The following is a 19,798-nucleotide window of genomic DNA, read 5'->3' on the forward strand; positions in this document are numbered from 1 at the left end:
GAGTAAAGCCATGTCAAGTGATCCTCGAATTTTTCGCAAAATCACCGATCTTCATGAGGTATAATTTATTGTATAGGGATTATGGTGATTAGCTTTTGGTATAAATATTTCGTTACAATTCCTTTTTTTTCTTTAGGATATTAACCCTTAAACTTTATAGCACGATAAAATTGAAAATATATCTCAAAAACTACTGAAGATAATTCAATGAATTTTTGCACATTTATGGAATGATATTTGCACTATCTTATAAAAATGTTTTTGCTTTATAATTGTGTAAATAACGGTACTTTGCATCTATTTAAAATTTTCAATCGTATTTTTTCTTGTGTTCTTCGCGCTGAAAATTTTCAAAACTTATGTCAAATTTTGCGAAAACCTTTCACTTTCAATAATCTGTTATAATAATTTTTCATTTTTGTTCCTATCGAGAGTTATAGAGGATTTTGTAACTGTGCGCTGTTTCAACGCACGGCCCACTTTGATGCAACCTGCGAGAACGTACATATTGGCAACGCCGCACGTCGCAACGTCCTAATGCGCATCGCTTTGAAGGAGCGTATCTCATGTTCAAAATTGGCATCTCTGAGATTAAAGCAAAAAGACAAGCTTTTCTGTATGGATAATTGAAAGTGATGTTTTCTGAGTAATTTCCATGCTCTTTAGCGTTATTATATTGTTCAAGAGTTATTTAATTTTCTGTTACTCAATACCTCGGACAAGTGCGCTCGGTTGTTGCCAGCCGATGAGCAAAGTTGAGCAGTGGGCATGTTTTAATCTGCGTTGGCATATTTTTCGCAAATTGACATACTTCACCACGTTTTATTTTCAGTTGGTTCTGTCTAAGAGGTAGCACGATATATTGTGAATCTTTTCTTAAATCCACATAGCGACTTTTCAACCATGCGTCATCGGGTCGTGCGTTAAATTACGTGCTCATTTAATTTGAATCAGTGCGAGTGAGAAAACGTTTTGACGTTTGTTTTTGTTTCGATCGCACTTGGGTGTTTCCCATATAGAGAGAACTCTACGAAATGCTATATTATCTCGAGATATACAATATTTGCTCAAAAAACATTCGATTGATTTATGTTATAAATATGGGGCGATCACACGAATGATGTATTCCGTTAAAAAATTTCATAAATATGTTCATCGTATCTTACCAATATATTTTATAAATTTATCACTCCACATGGATGCGGAGTGATAAATTTATAAATTATATTGGTCAACACATGTGTAGCATATGTCGTAATGGGCGCAAAAAAATACAACGAAAATAAATATGGACAGGAACAAAACACAATTTTCCTTAAATTTTCAATTTTACATCCCGTGTTTATAGTAATGGGTTCCTCTATAACGCGTTTAAAATATAGGAAAATTTACACGTTTAATTTTTCTTCTTATAATGTTTGCCAAAGTAATGAAACTGGAATATTCGATGACTCAACAGGTACATGCGGAAAACTGTAACGATGATTTTGAAATGAATATCGTTGATAATTATTTGAAATTCGACAAAAATAAATAATATCTTACCAGAACTTGTAGAACCACCAATAAACAGAAATAACAGAAGCAATAGTGATAAAAAAACCCATTATCGATGCGATTGAACAACAGATTTTATGTAAACTTTTTTTCAAAAGACACATCGTTGTTCACTCGGTTAAAATAAAAACGTGAAATAAAATGCTGTTGGCATAAGATTTTCCACTTTCATATAGTAATGTTGTAGACTAAAAAAGAATTTGAATATAACGCAGATGTATTTTGACTAACAAAAGTGTTTTTAAAGATGTTAATTGTTAGTAGCGTTAAATTATAATAATAAAAAATATATTAAACAACTATAATCGAGAGATATGGTTTCTTTTAGTCATGCGATGCGCACTTCCCACACGATGCGCTTTCTGACGTAGTGATGTGCGACGTTGCCAATATGTACGTTCTCGCGGGCTGCATCAAAGTGGGCCGTGCGTTGAAACAGCGCACTGTTACAAAATTCTCCATAACTCTCGATAGGAACAAAAATGAAAAATTATCAATACAGATTATTGAAGGTGAAAGATTGCCGCATAACTTAACATACGTTTTGAAAATTTTTAGCGTGAAGAACACAAGAAAAAATACAATTGAAAATTTTAAATAGATGCAAAGTACCGTTATTCACGCAACTATAAAGTAAAAATATTTTTATAAGATAGTGCAAATATCATTCCATAAGTGTGCAAAAATTCATTAAATTATCTTCAGTAGTTTTTGAGATATAAAATTTTCAATTTTATCATGCAATAAAGTTTAAGGGTTAATATCTTAAAGAAAAAAAGGAATTTTAACGAACTATTTATACCAAAAGCTATTCACCATAATCCCTATACAATAAAATATACCTCATGAAGATCGGTGATTCTGCGAAAAATTCGAGAATCACTTGACATGGCTTTACTCAATTGCTATAGTCTAAAAATAGTAAATCCCACAAAAAATGTTGTAGGAGTGGCTTTCACAAAATTAGTCAAATTTTCGAATAAAAATATTGAAAAAAATTTTCATTGACTCCTACACTGAAAAAATTCGATTTTAAAAATTTAAAGTCAATTTACAAAAAAACCATTTTTGATTTGGATGAAATTTTGTTCCAAAATAGATAATTATGTTCCCTACCTACCGTCAAAAATTCAAGTTGGGCATTTTAAAGGAAAAAAACTTATTTGAAAAAAACTTTTCCTTGTCCAAACTGAATTTTTTTGCAGTGTAGTTTTAACGAAACCAATGTATGTCATAGTCATCTCAGAATACAATAAAACTCAGTTTATGAGAAGATATTGTCTAATTTAGCTACTAAGCATATTTTTATTAAGGGGTTAACTACTTCTTCATTTTTCATGAAATCGAATTTTTTATTACTTTACCTGAAAGTACAACTCCTTGAGAATGTTTTCCCAAATGTTTGTAAAGATCCGAAAAATAAATCGAATGTTACAGCGCTTCCAAGCGCGCTTCGTCTACCAAGAGCAATGGTAATTTGAAAGTTTAAACTCAATTATCTCGAAATGTCGTTTTACTAAAAATGGTTTTTTCCGTGATCACGATTGCCGAAAAACAACTCAAACTACTCAATCAATTTTCTTAATTTTTTTTCAATTGATCATAATTAATTTTTCTCGTACTTTAACGATTCCTTTTTTATTCATAAATTTTTATTTCATGGATATGAATTTTTTAACACAATTTTTAGGCTTAAAACAGAGATTTTTTTTTACTAAAAACGTTCTCGAATGCAGGAAAAAAATATTATTTATTCAACTAATCGTTAAGGTGCGAAGAATGCTCATTTACTAATGGAATTTTTTGAGGTTTGGGATTTTAGATGATCTGTTGGTCTCCGTGATCACCGCAAACCTCTTAAATAAAAAGGGTTTCGGGGAAAAAGCCAATTATCAATTTATTTTTATAAACTTATATTGTTAATTTTACTGAAAAATGAGCTACCAAAATATTATGAGTTTGATGTAATGAAATCATTGCTTTATTCCTTTACGTAAATTCAAACTTTCTTGATATTTTTATCACTAAAGGGTATGTAACACCTTAATCAAGAATCCCATTGAAAAGAGTTTATGTATTCCATTATTTTTATTTTCTTGTTTAGTGCTCAGTAAGAATCAGAGAAAGAAATAACCAGCACAACATTTACATAATTATTTATTTATTTTTATACAAAACATTTGTCTTAAAACCATCTTCATGCATGCTGTTTTGTATTATTTCTATACAAGGAAAATATTTTTGGCTCATCTTCTGAATTAGAATACCTTTTCGTCTCTACTTTGCCCCCAGGTATAGGCACAAAACTATGGAATTTTTGAGTTCCAGATATTGTTTTGGCGATATTATACAGGTCTTAGAGTTCTTCTGACATTTTGTTGTACTGTTCAGTGAATATGTAGCAGAAAATTAATTTTGTGATATTTTTATCAGTTTGTTCAACTGTCCAGTTATATAATTCTCGGGGACTTGTCTTGGTATTTCCATAATCGCGAGCAAGACTGGCTCTTTTTGCCATTCGCTTGAGAGTGCCACTAATAGCACCACAGGGTCCTTTTCCATGGGATGCTGCAACAAAATGCCATTCTGCGCTTAATTCATACTTTACCTGGAATCTACACAAGCTTGCAAAGTTTTTCTTATTTTGGTATTGTGTTGCTGCTCCATCAGACATAACATAAATTTTTGAAAAAATTGTCAATTGTTTCATTAAATTTACCAGTTTTGAGAGGAACAAATGAACTGCAGTCTTCAAGTATTCCAGTCTTCTTATCTTCCAGTCTTCCAGGCTTACAGTCTTCCAGTCTTTCAGTCTTTTAGTCTTCCAATCTTCTAATCTTCCTGTCTTCCGATATTACAATCTTCCAGTCTTCTAGTCTTTATTCAAGTTTGTTATGAATATATACCAAATTCGTTACTGATATTTCTTGTATGTATCAGGCAACTAGCAGCTGGGAAAATGGATTCTGAGATGATTATGACTTTCATTGGTTTAGCTTTCGATAAAAATACACTGAAAAAAAATTCAGTTTGGACAAGGAAAAGTTTTTTTTCAAATAATTTTCCTTAAAAGTGCCAAACTTAAATTTTTAGCTGTAAGTAGGGAAAATAATCATCTATCTTGGAACAAAATTTCATCCAAATCAAAAATGGTTTTTTTTGTAAATCGACTTTAAATTTTTAAAATCAATTTTTTTCAGCGTAGGAGACAATGAAGAATTTTTTCAATATTTTTATTCGAAAATTTGACTAATTTTGTGAAAATCACTCCTGCAACATTTCTTTCTCGGAGATGGCTAGACCGTATCTACCAAACTTAGTCTCAAATGAAAGATGTTGCGTCCCCGCAAATGGATATTAAATTTTATTCCGATCCGACTTCCGGTTCCGGAGTTACGGGTTGTGGCATGCGATCACATAGCAACTTGTGATTCAAACCGATACTCCGATGAAAGCAAAAAAAGGTAAAAATTTCGCTAAAATGTCTCTCAAACAACTTAAATTTGCAGTTTTAGGTCACCGACGGCCAAACAAACTTTCGTTGACTACATTGACCACCATAGACGGTTCCGGAACTGCGCGGAAAAAGCGGCCATCTTTCAAAACTAGCAAACTCATATCAGTTTCTCGGAAATGGTTGGGCCGATTTTCACAAACTTAGTTCCATGATTATGATGATGATAGCTATATTATCCCCACAGATGTCTACAAAATTTCGCACGGATCGCTTATATGCTTCCGGAAATATAGACTGAACCGTCCGGCCACATATGAACTTCCCATATAAGCCGGAACTCAAAATTTTTATCAAAGGGACCCCATGAAATTGCAGAAATCGAATTCGTATTTTTGATGCCAAACATCTTTAAAATGCATGAAACCTCGAGATTTTATGTTATCTCGAAATTTTTTTTTATTATGATCGACTTTTTGGAACTTTACCGATTTGGCACATTTTCAATCCAAAAATCGATTTTCAAACCGAGGCCCGGAAGGCCGAGTTTCAAATTCATATTCATATTCATATTCATTCGATTCAGTTCGTCGAGATCGCAAAATGTCTGTGTGTATGTATGTGTGTATGTATGTGTGTATGTATGTGTGTATGATTGTGTGTGTCAAATAATGTCACTCAATTTTCTGAGAGACGGATGAACCGATTTGCACGAACTCAGTGTCAAATGAACGGTATAACGCTCCCATAAGACGCTATTGAATTTTTAGTTGACCGGACTTTCGGTTCCGAAGTTACGGGTTGAAAAGTTTTGACACACAGCAAATTCCCATATAAACTGGTAACCGTATGATGTCCGAATAATGTAATACATATTCAACATTACTTGGATTTGCGGGTCTAGTTTTGATCACATTGGACACCTATGACGGACCTTGATGCCCCCTGGGAACTCGCCAAGTTCCCGAGTTAATGTCACACCTATTTCCCAGCAAACTCTTAACCGATGTTTACAAACTTGATTTCAAATGAAAGATATAATACTCCCATTGACTGCTATTGAATTTCTCAGTCTCAAATGAAGGTATAATATGAAGTTCGGTTTTAAACTCTCCATCTACCCGTCCACCTCCTACCTCTCAACCCCCAGTCCTCTCTCACCCCCACTCTCTCAGACCAATAAGTTAGATGATTCCCGATGCATCCTTCCTTTCCCACTAATTATATCCATTCCCTTCTCCACCATGAAGTTAACATGAAGACGACATTGAACTCACGCTGATTAAGCTACATAAATATTATATTTTTGTTTGTTTCAAGTGTGTCAGTATCGACATGTTGCTTTCAGGTTCGTGACAGTCGTACCATTAAATAATAGTTTGGATAAATGAGAAAGGCACAATTGCTCCACTAGGTGGATTAAAACATTTTTTCAATTTAATATTAATGTAGCTGTTTTTTTTTTCTTTTACAAAGTTTTGGAACTTGAATAATGATTCCTTTTCTTGTACACACCAAAAAATCTGAATTTTATCGTTGACGTAATTCTAAACTTGCCACAACCTAACAAGCCATAATTGACGATGTGACGAAATATAACAGTGTTCTGTTTAATTTTACATGAAAGATGTACTTTCCATGCGCAGTGCCATAAAATGACATCCTTCAACATTTTAAACAAAGGCCATATGTGGAGTAAAATTACGTGTCTCGAAAAATTCAACGACATGTAAAATTAAAACCAAACGTAAAACTATGTCATTTTTGATGCTCGTATATGTCATGGTTAGGAGACGTAAATTTACACGATTTTTTCTAGGTGTGTATGTCATGTTGTTTATAATAAAAATGTAATACATACATTTGAAAGCTTATAATGAATATAAACAACGAAATAATTCTCGTGTTCATGATTGAGAAAGGCACAATTGTCACCGCTAGGTGGATTAATACAGGTTTTGCCTATTTAGAAACACCTCATTCACTAACTTTGCCTCCAAATATACAACTGTTTTTGTGCAAGAGATAACTAGCTATTTTGTACTTTCCAAACATAATACCACCACCGGAAAAATCTCAATGAATCGCACGATTGAATTACAGAAAGCAAATACAATTTCCTTTTCATTTTTGTTTACCTTTCGCAGAGCAAAAGTTGTCATCCTCGAAAGCAGGCGGATTTATCAATCAGCAGCCACGGCAGGAACGACGCCATTGGCAATGCAGCAGCAGCCAAGTCTGTTGGTGCTGCTGCAGGCGTCCCCAGCAGACCTTCATCGGTAGATTTCGAAAATACGTCGTCCCTCAGCAAACATCACCAACACCGGCGTCGTCAACGGAAAAGCCAGCATCGTCACGATGATGGCGGCAGCGAACTTTTGAAGCGGGTTCATCGAACATAATAAACTGACCCTGCCCGGTAGAGTATATTCTGTCCCACCTGTCGGTCGCTGGTACGTACGGTATGGTATGGTATGGCATGGCTGGACGATCATTCGACCGGGTCGCACGGTCAATCGAGATGAATGCCAGCAACACACACCGTTCGTGGATGAATGAATTAGGAAATGTTTGTGATGTGTCCGGTTGAGTGGCCCTGCCTCTTCGATTGCGTGGCATGGTTGCGAGTTGACGCCATCGGGTTTCGCCACGACTGGTCAGGACATTGGGAATACGATGTTGAATACAACAATCGAGCCAATCTATCCGTTGTTTGGACAGAATATACAAATTTTGATTTGATTTAGAAAGCAAAGTCGATAGTGTGGAGCGAAACGAAAAACACATCACTAAAGTGACTTATATACATACATATTGGAATCGTGTCCGTGATACGGTTGAACCGAGGCTACAAAGTATAAAGGTTGGGAAAAATTATATTTCCGGCCGATAGAGATCCGGTTCACAATCGATAGCGTGTGATTGTACATATAGTAGACCTGTTTTTGTATGAACCGAGTGAATTTGTACTCGAGGCTGGATAAAATAAAAAAAAGCGAGAGGTGATCAGGTGTTTCAGTAGGAAAATATTTACAGATCAGAAGTGAGCAAATGAGAAACGATTTTTAATACCACACACACAAGCTAAATAAACGGAATCAATTGCTAGGTCAGAGATCTATTTCACGCTTGAATGACAAAAAAGGTACCGCTGAATTATTCACCAAACCGGACAGAAGTTCTACTTGTGAGCTATGAAAAGAAATGCCAGCACGTGAGTGAGTAGGGGAAAAGTGATTTTTCAGCCAATTTACCACTCGCAGCATACGCGACCAATACGAGTGACATCTATTTCGGACACACACTCAACACGTACACTACGACCTTTCATATCGTTTTCCAGAACCTCACAAAACTCTGAACTATATTACGTAGCATTTAGCGATGGTATATCCCTGCCTGGTATGCAGTATTCGCTGCAAACTCACAAATAGCACATTCTCAATCATAGAACGGTTTCAAAAAGTCGTCATGTCATTTGAACCATCCGCATCCGAGCCGTATCTCTTTCTCCATCGCTGTTTGAGGTAGTTTATCTTTTCTTAAATTTCTTATCAATTTAATGGAAAACGTTCCTATTTGGCATGTATGTTATAAGGAAGATACTTAGGCACACGACGTTATGAGCACGCAATCCTTCTATCACCTGTTTCTGATGGAAAATGTTGTCCATGCTTTTCCAAAGGAGACGCGGCGATTATTTTTAGTCATACCTAAATTCGAAACGCTATGTGGCGCGCAATTTGTCGCAATTCTTTTATTATGAGATCAATCAAAGTTTTATACTATAAATACAAAGTTTTAGTATTACAATCCTAGTGCGGACTTTTGCTCATTTGTTTCAAAAGACTTCGTTTCTCCGCGAGATGCGCGTAAGTGTCTCTAATAACGGACCCGCCCAACCCATTTTGACTTCCCTTCAGTAACAGCAATGATGTGAAGGTTTCATGATAACCTATCTCGGGGCTACCAGCGTTCATTGGAAACACATTGAACTGATGGTGGCTTCATATCACATCACATCGTTTGTCTCAACAGATTTCGCTGCCGATTCTTAGCGTGCATGGAAATAGTTGGGTAACATCTTGTTCGTAGGCACCCCGAATCGCCAGACCAGAACAATTTTGTCGTTACCACCCTAATTAATAATTGAAAAGAATACAATTTTAACGCAATGAGTCGTAATTATTTAAACAAAAAATTAATTTTTACCGTAATGACAATTGCTTTTAGACACCTTAATAGCAGATTTTAGATATATTTTAATGTTAAAAATGCATTCAGTACACAAAATTACTTGATTCTGTCCAGTTTGATCCAATTTCAACAAAGTTTTGAATTTACTGCATCTTTTTTTTCCTTTTCTCGTATAGAAAGATTATACAATTACTCTGAAAATTGTTATCCTTATCTCGACCCTGAGGGCCGAGTGTCGACCATTCGACTCAGTTCATCGAGATCGGCAAATGTCTGTATTTGTGGGTGTTCGTGTATGTGTATTTCATAGCATGACTAATTTTTCTCAGAGATGGCTGGACCGATTTGCACAAACTTAGTCTAAAATTAAAGTACAGCCTTTCCATCTGTTGCTATTGAATTTTTCGTCGATCGGAGTTTCGGTTCCTGAGCTACGGGTTGGACAGTTTGTGACCAGCAGAGTTTATGACCAGCAGAGAATCAACGACGTCAATGACAGCCTCGGACTGCCACGACAGTACGCAGCATGACATTCGGTGGTCCTCCTTGGACACGCGTAGAGAAATTGGGCCAGACTTTCAGGTCTTTTTCGTTTTTAATTTTGGTTGCTACCAGCCCATGGACAACTTGACAGGTAGTGCTTGTTTCATATATGTACCACCGACTTGATGGTGGCGCTAGTATGCCTTCTCTGTACGAGTACAACGAACAACGAAACGAAAAAAATTCAAGAGAAACATACGCGCTTCGTTACGTATGTTATGAACGTTGTCAATGTGGCTAGAACAACATTTAGAAAAAGCGTATTCCAAAATGTAGATAAAGAAAACTATTATTAGATAATAAATGTATCCCTAATTGGAAACCGTCAGCAAAGTTACATAAATCCTATTATAAATTTTGCTGGAAGTCGTTGTTTTTAGCAACCGGCTCTCTTCCTTCCTAAAAATGTTTTGGTTTTCGTGTTGTGTGAAGTTTGTAATCGGTTGGTGATTTTTTTCTCAAGAAATATAAATGAAAAACATTTTGGCCAATGAAAGTAAACCTACGACCTTGTTTCAAGTTAACTAAGAACGTCAAGAATTCTAGTATTTTGATCGGAAAAATAAACAGTATATGTAGGATTTAAGACACATTTAACAAAATTGGTTTGAAATAGAATTTGTGTGCTTTTATCAGAATTCTGGCCAGCAAACCGGTAGTGCTCGGTTTCAGCAAGAATGCAGCCAGAAATGTACAACTTTGTTCGATTATTGACAGAGTTTTTTTCGACTTTTGCAATAATTCTGTCTGGAAGATATTGCGATGGTTTTGGTACGGATCCCTTCAGAATTATTCTGGTATTTTACTCGACCCAAGTCTGATAGAAACTTAACGGAACGGCATCTACCGGACGATTTCATGCCTGGGGAGATGTTGATTCGATCCGGAAGGTTTTTGGAAATCTTAATATAAGTGGAAGTGGCATGATTTTGAAAGTCATCTTCTTGTGTTTCCGAAAATCGATTTATTTTATTTTGGATTTTTTAAATTCAAAAATGGAATTTATGTTTCTGTTTAGGTATGTTGGAATGAGGAGAGTTTCTAATTTGAACAGCGAAATAAATTTGATGATAGAAATGCTTTTTTAATTTTTTCAAATATGGAAAATAATAAATGGGATGCGCCTTTTTCAAATTTTACTCCATTTGAGCCGCCATGAAATCACCAAATCACCACAAAATTTGCTTATGAGTTATATATGGTAGCTGTCAAGTTGTCCCAGGGCTGGTTGCTACAATCACAGCAGTGAGAATTAAGACGATCACGTAGTAGCGCTTTGGTGTAAGTCGGCATCACTACGGTAGTGCAACGACTTCCGAGAACGAGCAAAAGATAAAAGAGAGAGTTGCTATATTTGGATATTGATTGTTGTAAGAGGTAGATGAATTACATATAGGCGAGATCGTGACTTGCCATTACATCCCGAACTGGAACGTTGGATGGAGTTCCACGGGTCTGAAGGGAATCAAATAACTGAGACCTGGCGCCACAATATTTAGCGCACGTCCAGACAACATACTCGATGTCGTGATAACCATCCCCACAATCGAAGTTACTACTTTCAACAAGGCAAATACGCCGAAGATGCGCATCCAATATTTTTTTTTGTATGTAATATGCAATGATTCTGACCCAAATCCATCCCCTTAAACCAAAGTTTCGTCGACATCTTCTGGATAGAATGTAACCATTGCTCCACGAGGTCTGTCAACTCTCGAGTGACTGTCCGAGATGATTCTTGGGTAAAGTATCAATTTTTTGCCTTTCTCTCATAGAAAGGTTATGCAATCACTCTAAAAATCGTCAACATAATCCCGGCCCGGAGGGCCGAGTGTCATATACCATTTGCCTGAGTTCGTCGAGATCGGAAAATGTATGTAAGTATGTATGTGTGTATATGTGTGTATGCGGAAAAAATACCACCTCTGTTTCTCAGAGATGGCTGGACCGATTTGCACAAACTTAGTCTCAAATGAAAGGTACAATCTTTTTTTTTTGACGAAAATTGACCTTTTTGGACTTTGGCATATTTTTGCCTTTCTCATATAGAAAGGTTATGCAATCACTCTAAAAATCGTCAAGCTAACCGGATGGAGGGCCAAATTTTTTTTTGACCTTTAAAGGCTTAGGTAAGAGTATGCAATGAGGAGTTGCTACTGTAAAAATAAAACTAGTTTAAAATTTCTTAAGTTGAAAATTTTCGGCAGGGTCCGGACCCCCCGAATCTTCCTCCTTGATTTGCCGCTGATTTCAAGCGATGTTTAAGTGTCGACACATAGTATCTCAAGATCTTGTATGTATGAGTAAATCGTACTGAATATGTAATATACATTTTCATCATTGTATTGAACATAACCAGCCATGGAATCGTAGTTTGGACAAATGAGAAAGGCACAATTGCACCACTAGGTGGATTAAAACAGGTTTTTCTGATATATTTGACACGGCTCAATGCGTTAGCTCAACTTAGTCGTGGATTTTTTTGTGTTTTTACAAGATGAAAAAATAAAAAAACGTTGCAGCCTGTCCGCCGGGTCTTGTTGATGCAGCTTGCTGCTGCGTGCGCACCTTGGAGGGCATTCGGTCTGTCTGCTCTCGCGTTTTTGTTCACGTCCATGTCGTCATCGGTACTGCATTCATGATGCTCACGGATGTTCTTATTTGTTGTTCGTGCTCACGGGTCGCTGTTGTAAATCCTTCTTCATCGATATTTGATTCCTTATCGGTGGTGTTGTTTGTTGTTTACTTCGATGTTGGTAAGGGCAGTTGGTTTTGCGGTACTGGGCTCGATCGTTGTTGAACTCGTGTTTGTTTCTGCCCGGTCCGCAGTCGTTGGTTTACCACCCGGACGTGGTTTAGCATACGACAACTGTATACCGGCTTTGGTCGTAGCTGGTGGAATTTCTGCGCAAGGTTTTTCATGGTGTAGCGGCTGATAACAATATTGGCACGTAGGAATCTGCCCTGGGTACGTGACTAGTGTTCGTTGAGAATATTCAACACCTTGAGGTGATTTGCATGAGATGGTAAAGTAGGAGGGAATAGGTTTTGTCGGACGCATTCTCACCACACGAACGCCGTTGCAAAGTTCTGGAAAGTAGTTCTTCCAACTATCTTTCTTAACATGTTCGCAAGGAAGCGAAAGCAGAAACACCTTTACTCCGGCAAAATCGTTATTTGGTACAACCTGATCAGGTCTCCTGGGTCGGCACCGCACCATGTCTCAGTTATTGTGCTGAGCAACTTGATGCTTTGTTGACATTTCTGTTTCAGATACCTAATGTGGCATCCACCTTTAGAGTCGAACCAGATCCCAAGATATTTATACGTTAAAACCTGAGCAATAGCTTGATCCATCACTGGAAGCTGTACTTGCGCTTTCTTGAAAATACAAATAGCTCAGTAGACAAATTGTCGAAAATATCTTGCAATGGTCCTTGCAGATCGACAGATTTGGGTCCCATACCAAAGATCGCTCCGTCATCCTCAAGGTGCGTTTGCTTGCAAGAATTGACAAAACATTCGTCAATGTCATTCGCGTAGAAGTTTTAGTGTTGGGGTATAAGACCCATGAAGCTATATATAGACGTTGTTGAATCACCATGCAAAAATTCATATGCTTTTCTGGCAACAAGTTTAGTAAAAAGTTGGTTAAAGTCGGTGGAAAACTATGCTCGTGCAGTTTATCTGAAAGAACGGTTATAGACACTGAGTCAAGCCATTTTGATTACAATCATGTCCCAAACGATAAAGTGCTTATGACAGCTCCTTGTATGTATATGAAGACGGCGGTCTAGCTAATTTCCGATTTTATTTTACGCTTTGTTGCACGGGCGAAGAAACTCTGCTCTAAACAAACTTGAAGCACCAGGGTAAAGTGTTTCATCATAAACAATTAGATATGACACATTTTTCTTGCAGATAGACTTTGAAAGCACTTCATTCTGCGAGATATAAATGAACGTAGGGTGTTTGTTCCATTATTCACCTCAAAAGGATGTTATTGCGTAAATGTTCACTTCTCAAACAATATTAAGTAGACCTAAACGATATTTTTTCTTGAAAGGGGTCCTCTGAAAATAATGTTTTTTAACACTTTGTGATGGATGGATGGATTGCAGGAAAACCATCATAGTAAATTGGATGAGACTTTTTGGGTTCGAATAGTTTATTATTGAGCTTTTAACATGAATTTTTGAGATTTTGTGTTCGATGTGGTTTGACCTCTGTTTGACCTGGAATGCAACCCTCTCAAAAATGTAAGGTCTAACGGTTGGCAGGATTCCGGTCAATTCATCTGAAATAGAAAATTCAGAGGAATTTATTTTTGTATCCTCTCGGCTACACGGTTTTTCCAAAATCCGAAAGTTTCGCGAAATGGTTGGGTTTGAAAAAAATCCCGTGGTTTTGGTTAGAAAAAAAAACTGTACGTTTTGAAAAAGTACTTTGAAAACCTTGTGTCAGACGATAGCGGTTCGTTTTCCCGAGTTGTTCCAAGTCGATTTATAAATTAGTCTTTGAGATATATTGCGTACTAGTTGCAAACACACTTTTGGGAAAACTGCAGAATCGAATTATAGTGGACAATGTGTATCCACGTTCATAGCTCGGGGAAAACTAAGCTAATGCGTATTCCGTCAAAACCTTTTAGGAGCGTATTGGTAATTTGTTGAGGACCCCCTTAATAAATTCATTTAAGACCAAATGCGGAAACTGAATGAGGCCGATTGTTCTTTTTTACAACTAAAAACAACTAAAGATCCTTTTACTAGACGGATATATATTGTCAGTGTTGTCCACTGCAACCTGAGGTACCATTGGTGTGTCTTCTCTCGCGTCATCGTTCACGTCCAAGTCAACATCATTACTACTTTTTCAATGTTTACAGTCGTATGTTATTTGCTTCCTGTTTACTTAGGTCGCTGTGGTAAATCCGTTTTGTCGTCATCTGGTTCCTTTTTACTGGAGCTGGTTGTTGGTTTGAGTACTGGACACGATCGTTGTTGAGTCAATATTAGTTACTGTCTGATCCGCAGATGTTGGTTTTGTAACTGTTTGCGGTTTCTCATAAAACGATTGTGATTTTCATTGGATTGTCGGATTTTCCTTAACTCAACTTCTCCGGATTTAAATAGCGCTCTGCTTTTGACGATTTATGTTCGCAGATCCCGAACAGTTATCTTTTTATGCTGGCATCACCAGTTTGCTGAATCCTCGATCTCTGCATCTTGAGTAAATCTGACTACGCGCCAAAAATTACCGCTGCACCGTTCCCCCTGGTAAAGATTGTTAGACACCACCCTCCCCTAAATAGTGCTTGAAGCGATTCGTGTGAAGCATGACTGCAATGTTACTAACACCGTCAGAAATATTGCACTCATCTGCAATCTCCACTTTAGAAGAGCCGACTATAATAGCATTATTGACTTCCTGTCGGATATCCACTGGAACGAAATTCCCGACAATGATGATGTCAACGTTGCAGTGCAGACCTTCTCCAATGTTATGAGCTATGCTATCGATAGCTATGTATCCAAAAGAAGCGGCCTTCAATCTAAGCACCCAGTGTGGCGAACTGCCGAGCTAAGACGATTAAAAACGACTAAAAGAACCACTCCACAGAGGAGTATTTGACCGAAAAAGCTGGCCGAAAGTCATATTTTAAAAAACCGTTATCAAGGACATTATATCGTATCATAATATTCCCTAGTAATTTCTGCGTTAGATGGCAACCACATTGCGTGTATTTACTAAAGTTTGGCAAAGCTGTTAACTGTCAAATGTAGGGGTTTTTAATACTCCAGGCTGATTTAAAGTTGCGCGTGGAAACAAAATCTTTCAAACATTGGTGATTCGAATTGTTCCGACTCAAATATTATATGTTTTTAATAAAGCAAGGTCAGGGTCATATTTTAGTGTAGATGGATCCATGTACTCTAAAAAATATCAGTATTATTAAACTTAAATACAAAGAAAAAAATCCGCGATTTTTTTTACTTTTCAAAATTGAAAAAGTTCATGTTCCCAATCCGTCCCAGTGAAAACTCTTGTGCCCTGATTAAGTTTAATCCAAATACTACTAGATCGATGAAAAACAATCTTGCGCAAAATTGTTCCTCCCTTTAATAGCGTTTTTCTCGAAATCGCGTTTTTCACGCGAACACGATAACCCAAAAACTAATCAACCAATGACTATTTTTTTATGAAAATGCCCAATATGTGTAGTTTTCTCGAATCCATTTTCCGGAACTCGAACTTTTTCAATTTTTTGGTTCACTGACTAACTACAAGTCTAAACTTTGCAAAACTTATTGAATTTTCCGTATTAGACAATTTTATCGAGAGTTATCGCGTTCGCCGCGGCGCTCCTCGACTTGGAAATGGTTGGAAAATATATTTTTTTTTCGTTCACAATGAATGTATGAAGTGATGCATTACACAAAAGATCTATTGTTGCAGTGCCTTCAAAATCGTAAAATAAAATAACTTTCGTTTTGAGCACTTTACACCAGACGCTCCCCTTATATCACATTCGTTCGAAAAGCGATCCGTCATAATACACAACAATATATCAAATCCAAAGTATCTTCTTCTTACCGCGTCATCTCGCCGCGCCTCAACATGCTTCTCTTTCGACTATCAAAAGTCGAATGAGGCACAAAAATACATGCGCAACTTTGTATGGACCGACAAAAATTTAGATTGCCTTCTTACTTCTCATTCGACTAGCGGACGACGAATGAAGTAATTGAAATCAGTTTTTGCATTGTTTTTAGAAGAAATACATACTACTTTTCCAACTGATTAATACAAACATTGTAGTAACTGTAGTAGAATAGTAACTTTCAATATCTCTCCCTCGTCTTTCTGCCGACAAATAAAAATTAAAAGGTGTTTAGAATTTGCGCGATACGTATCCTCGGAATAATAACTTATTTAATTAATTTACTAATTTATTTTCCCTATTATTAACTTATTTTGCGACAAACTTACTCAAATATGAAGCAACCTTTGAACTGAGCCTAGATGTAAATCTCTTGGGATTTGTATTTAGAATGGACGATTGAAAAACAAGATCTATTTTAAAAACTATGTCGTTTCGTTTAATTTAAAATGGAATGCTTTTGCTACTAGAACTATTTTAATTCCACTAAGAGCAGTTGTTTCAAATCAATGTAGCGTATTACGATTGAACTGGCTTGTACGGTTGTTTAAGAGACTACAATTTCCATCGTTTTTTATTTCCTAAATTATCATTTTCTAGCTTTTTTATCATAAACTATGATTTTTTTTAGTTGTGTGTCATTTATTTTAATATACACATTTATCATTGAAGTAATTTTCGGAAAAGCAACTACGTGATTCTAAAATGAACGGCGTAGGTACGTTTTACATAATTATACTTTCAGTGACGGCAAAATAATCTCGTAGTTAATTTATAGGTAGAAATTAGAAGAAGAAAGTTTTTTGTGTCATTCCTTTAACTAGATAACAACTGCACAACTTATGTTTTTTCTTGCTTGAAGTTATATCAACATAGGGCGAGATGAATATATGCACTAAGATGAATGATGAAGCGATTCTCCTATGTAGGAAAAGAGTTTACCTACCATCTTGCTTCTGTTTACGGTTCGTTAATAAACGTCACTCAAACAGCGAGAGAGATAGATAATGAACGTGCTCACACCTAGCCCCTGAGGAAGAAACACCATCATCAACTTATGAAAAGTGTGGTGAATATATTTCACCTGGTAATTCTAAATTGATCACTAAGCGGTGCAGTATGCACTTGCAGCCCCTTCCCGAAACTGTATGTCATAATGTGATCCGTGGTAAACCGAGCGGGGGTGGATGTGCGGGTCGGAGAGCATAATCGCATATTCAAAAACGTGCTGACATGTAGAAAGATTGTTATACTTATACATTCACATATATACACGTCACAGATAGCTTCGTCGGTTCGGAAAAGGATATACATATTGTATAGGGAAGCATTGAAGTAGGTGGAAATAAGGAACATACATACAGTATCGTTTATAAATTCACGAACTCGACAAAAAAAATTAAACAAAAATAGTTATTCTCATCTTTCGAACACAGCTAACAATAAGCAAATGGTATTCGAACATGCTGTTAGCATGTTTATAGTAATTCGAGTTCACGAACTCATAACCGGTACTGTAGAAGAAACACTTCATTCGGTGAACGCTAGATGAAGCGATCTCGTTTGTGCATGGAAATCTAGTGGTCTGAATCTACCGAATCTAACGAGATAAGTATTTTGAATTAAAATATGCGCTACATGCTGGAACGGTTCGGTTCATGAAATGGAAGAACCGACGAAATGAGTGATGCGAGACAGCAGTATTCGGTGGAAATCGAAATTGCAGGTAGCGTAGCGTGATCAACGCTCTGTTAGGATAGCATTCATTATATTCCTTGGTAGACACAGACTATTTGAAAATATTGCTTTCGAAATAAATTTTCTTTAGAAATATGAAAATATATGGATATTTATTTGGTTCGTGCCTAGTTTATCGTGAGAATGCCTTGACTATTTTAAATTTCTTCCCCCGATCTTCCGACATAACTTGTCGTCAATAGTGGTATCGAGTTATGTAAGAAAGGTAAGTATTCTCTGCCGCAGAAACTGGTTATAATAATACGCTGTAGTGATTTTGTGCTTTTCAAGTGACCTAGTATATGTTGAAGATCTTATCAAATGCAACACAAATAATGTATGAAAAATACTACTTAAATTGTTTGATTCTTGTGTTTTGAATGCATCTCATCAGTAACTAGCACCAACTAGGTGTCTGGTTAGACGATGTATCTAAACTAGTGCTCAAATTGGCACTGTCGGTTGAACTGTTTGGAATCGAACAATTAAAATTGAGTAAAAATTTCTGAAGCGGCCCCCCATTTTTCACAAAGTAATGAATTTTGCAAAACATGTTTTAATTTTATAGGTACCCCTAAACATATTCATGAAATATTTTGTCGTTATTCTAAATATTTATAATAGTTTTAGTTAATTGAAAATTTTTACCCAATTTTTATATAATATTTTTTACAGCCAAAGTTTAATTTCGAATTGCACCTAACTTCACTGGTGGTTTAACAAATGTTTAGTCTTGAAAATGTCGAAAAAAGGTTTAACAAATGTTAACTATTTCTACTATTTTTTTAACAACTTTTCAATAAAATGCAGTTTTAAATGGTTTCTTCACGCGTTAATCGTTCGGTTTAAGTTGTAAAATGTTGCATATATTATCAGCTTTGAATTGCAAGAATAAAGATTTTGAGCAAACTAAAGGTTTTTAAATATTTGATTTTTTGTGTTACCCGGAATGCCAAAAACAACACGCGGACGAAACAGTCGCTGCTCGCTACGGCGTGCCTGGACCAACATCGCATGAGCGAGTCGGTGGGAGCTCGCTACGACACTGACTACATCATACCCAATGCTTTAAATATATCAGTTTATTCATTACATATTTTGAAAACAACATTTGTAACTTCCTGTGTTATCCGAAAATTTACCATTTGATGTACCTTCATCAATTGTTATTGCATTTCTAGGACAAGTTTTGTTGCAGAGAAGCGTGGATTTCATAGTGCAAAATAGAGAATCAATATTTTTGAAATAACTCTTCGTCTAATCAAACCATTGAAGATCTGTTCTTGTTCACGTAGAATAAAACCATTTCTTTCGCATATTTTGCATATTTGCAATCCAAATTTTATTTATTTTAATTTGTGCGTATCAACGGAAAGATTTTTCCTCGCACATTGTTTGTTTGTTTTTTTTTTTAATTTTATGCAAAGTATTACAGCACTCTTCCGGGTGACCTATTAACCACAGAACAATAACTTATTTCAACAAACAAAAACGATGAAGTAATAAACAGTATGAACAGTATGTATGTATTGACCCTAGAACGTTGCACTTGCGTTTTCCACCCTAGAACGTTGATTAGAACAGCGTCGAGTCGGGAGAACGAATGACGAGATAAACGAAACAAACATTTCATTAATCGTAGCGGG

The 19,798-nt window shown here is 36.3% G+C and overlaps 1 protein-coding gene across 1 annotated transcript in view; it reads left to right on the forward strand.

Annotated features, from left to right (window-relative positions):
- The window catches only part of LOC131691315 (uncharacterized), a 257,425-nt gene extending 239,171 nt beyond the window's left edge, over nucleotides 1–18,254 (forward strand). The window contains exon 10 of the mRNA XM_058977606.1: nucleotides 7,159–18,254. Within this exon, the coding sequence (XP_058833589.1) occupies nucleotides 7,159–7,413 (255 nt within the window). The 3' untranslated portion in view covers nucleotides 7,414–18,254. The remainder of the gene's footprint in view (nucleotides 1–7,158) is intronic.
- Nucleotides 18,255–19,798: the final 1,544 nt, after the last annotated feature.

This window comes from Topomyia yanbarensis, chromosome 3 (genome assembly GCF_030247195.1).
Source record: "Topomyia yanbarensis strain Yona2022 chromosome 3, ASM3024719v1, whole genome shotgun sequence".
NCBI lineage: Eukaryota > Metazoa > Arthropoda > Insecta > Diptera > Culicidae > Topomyia > Topomyia yanbarensis.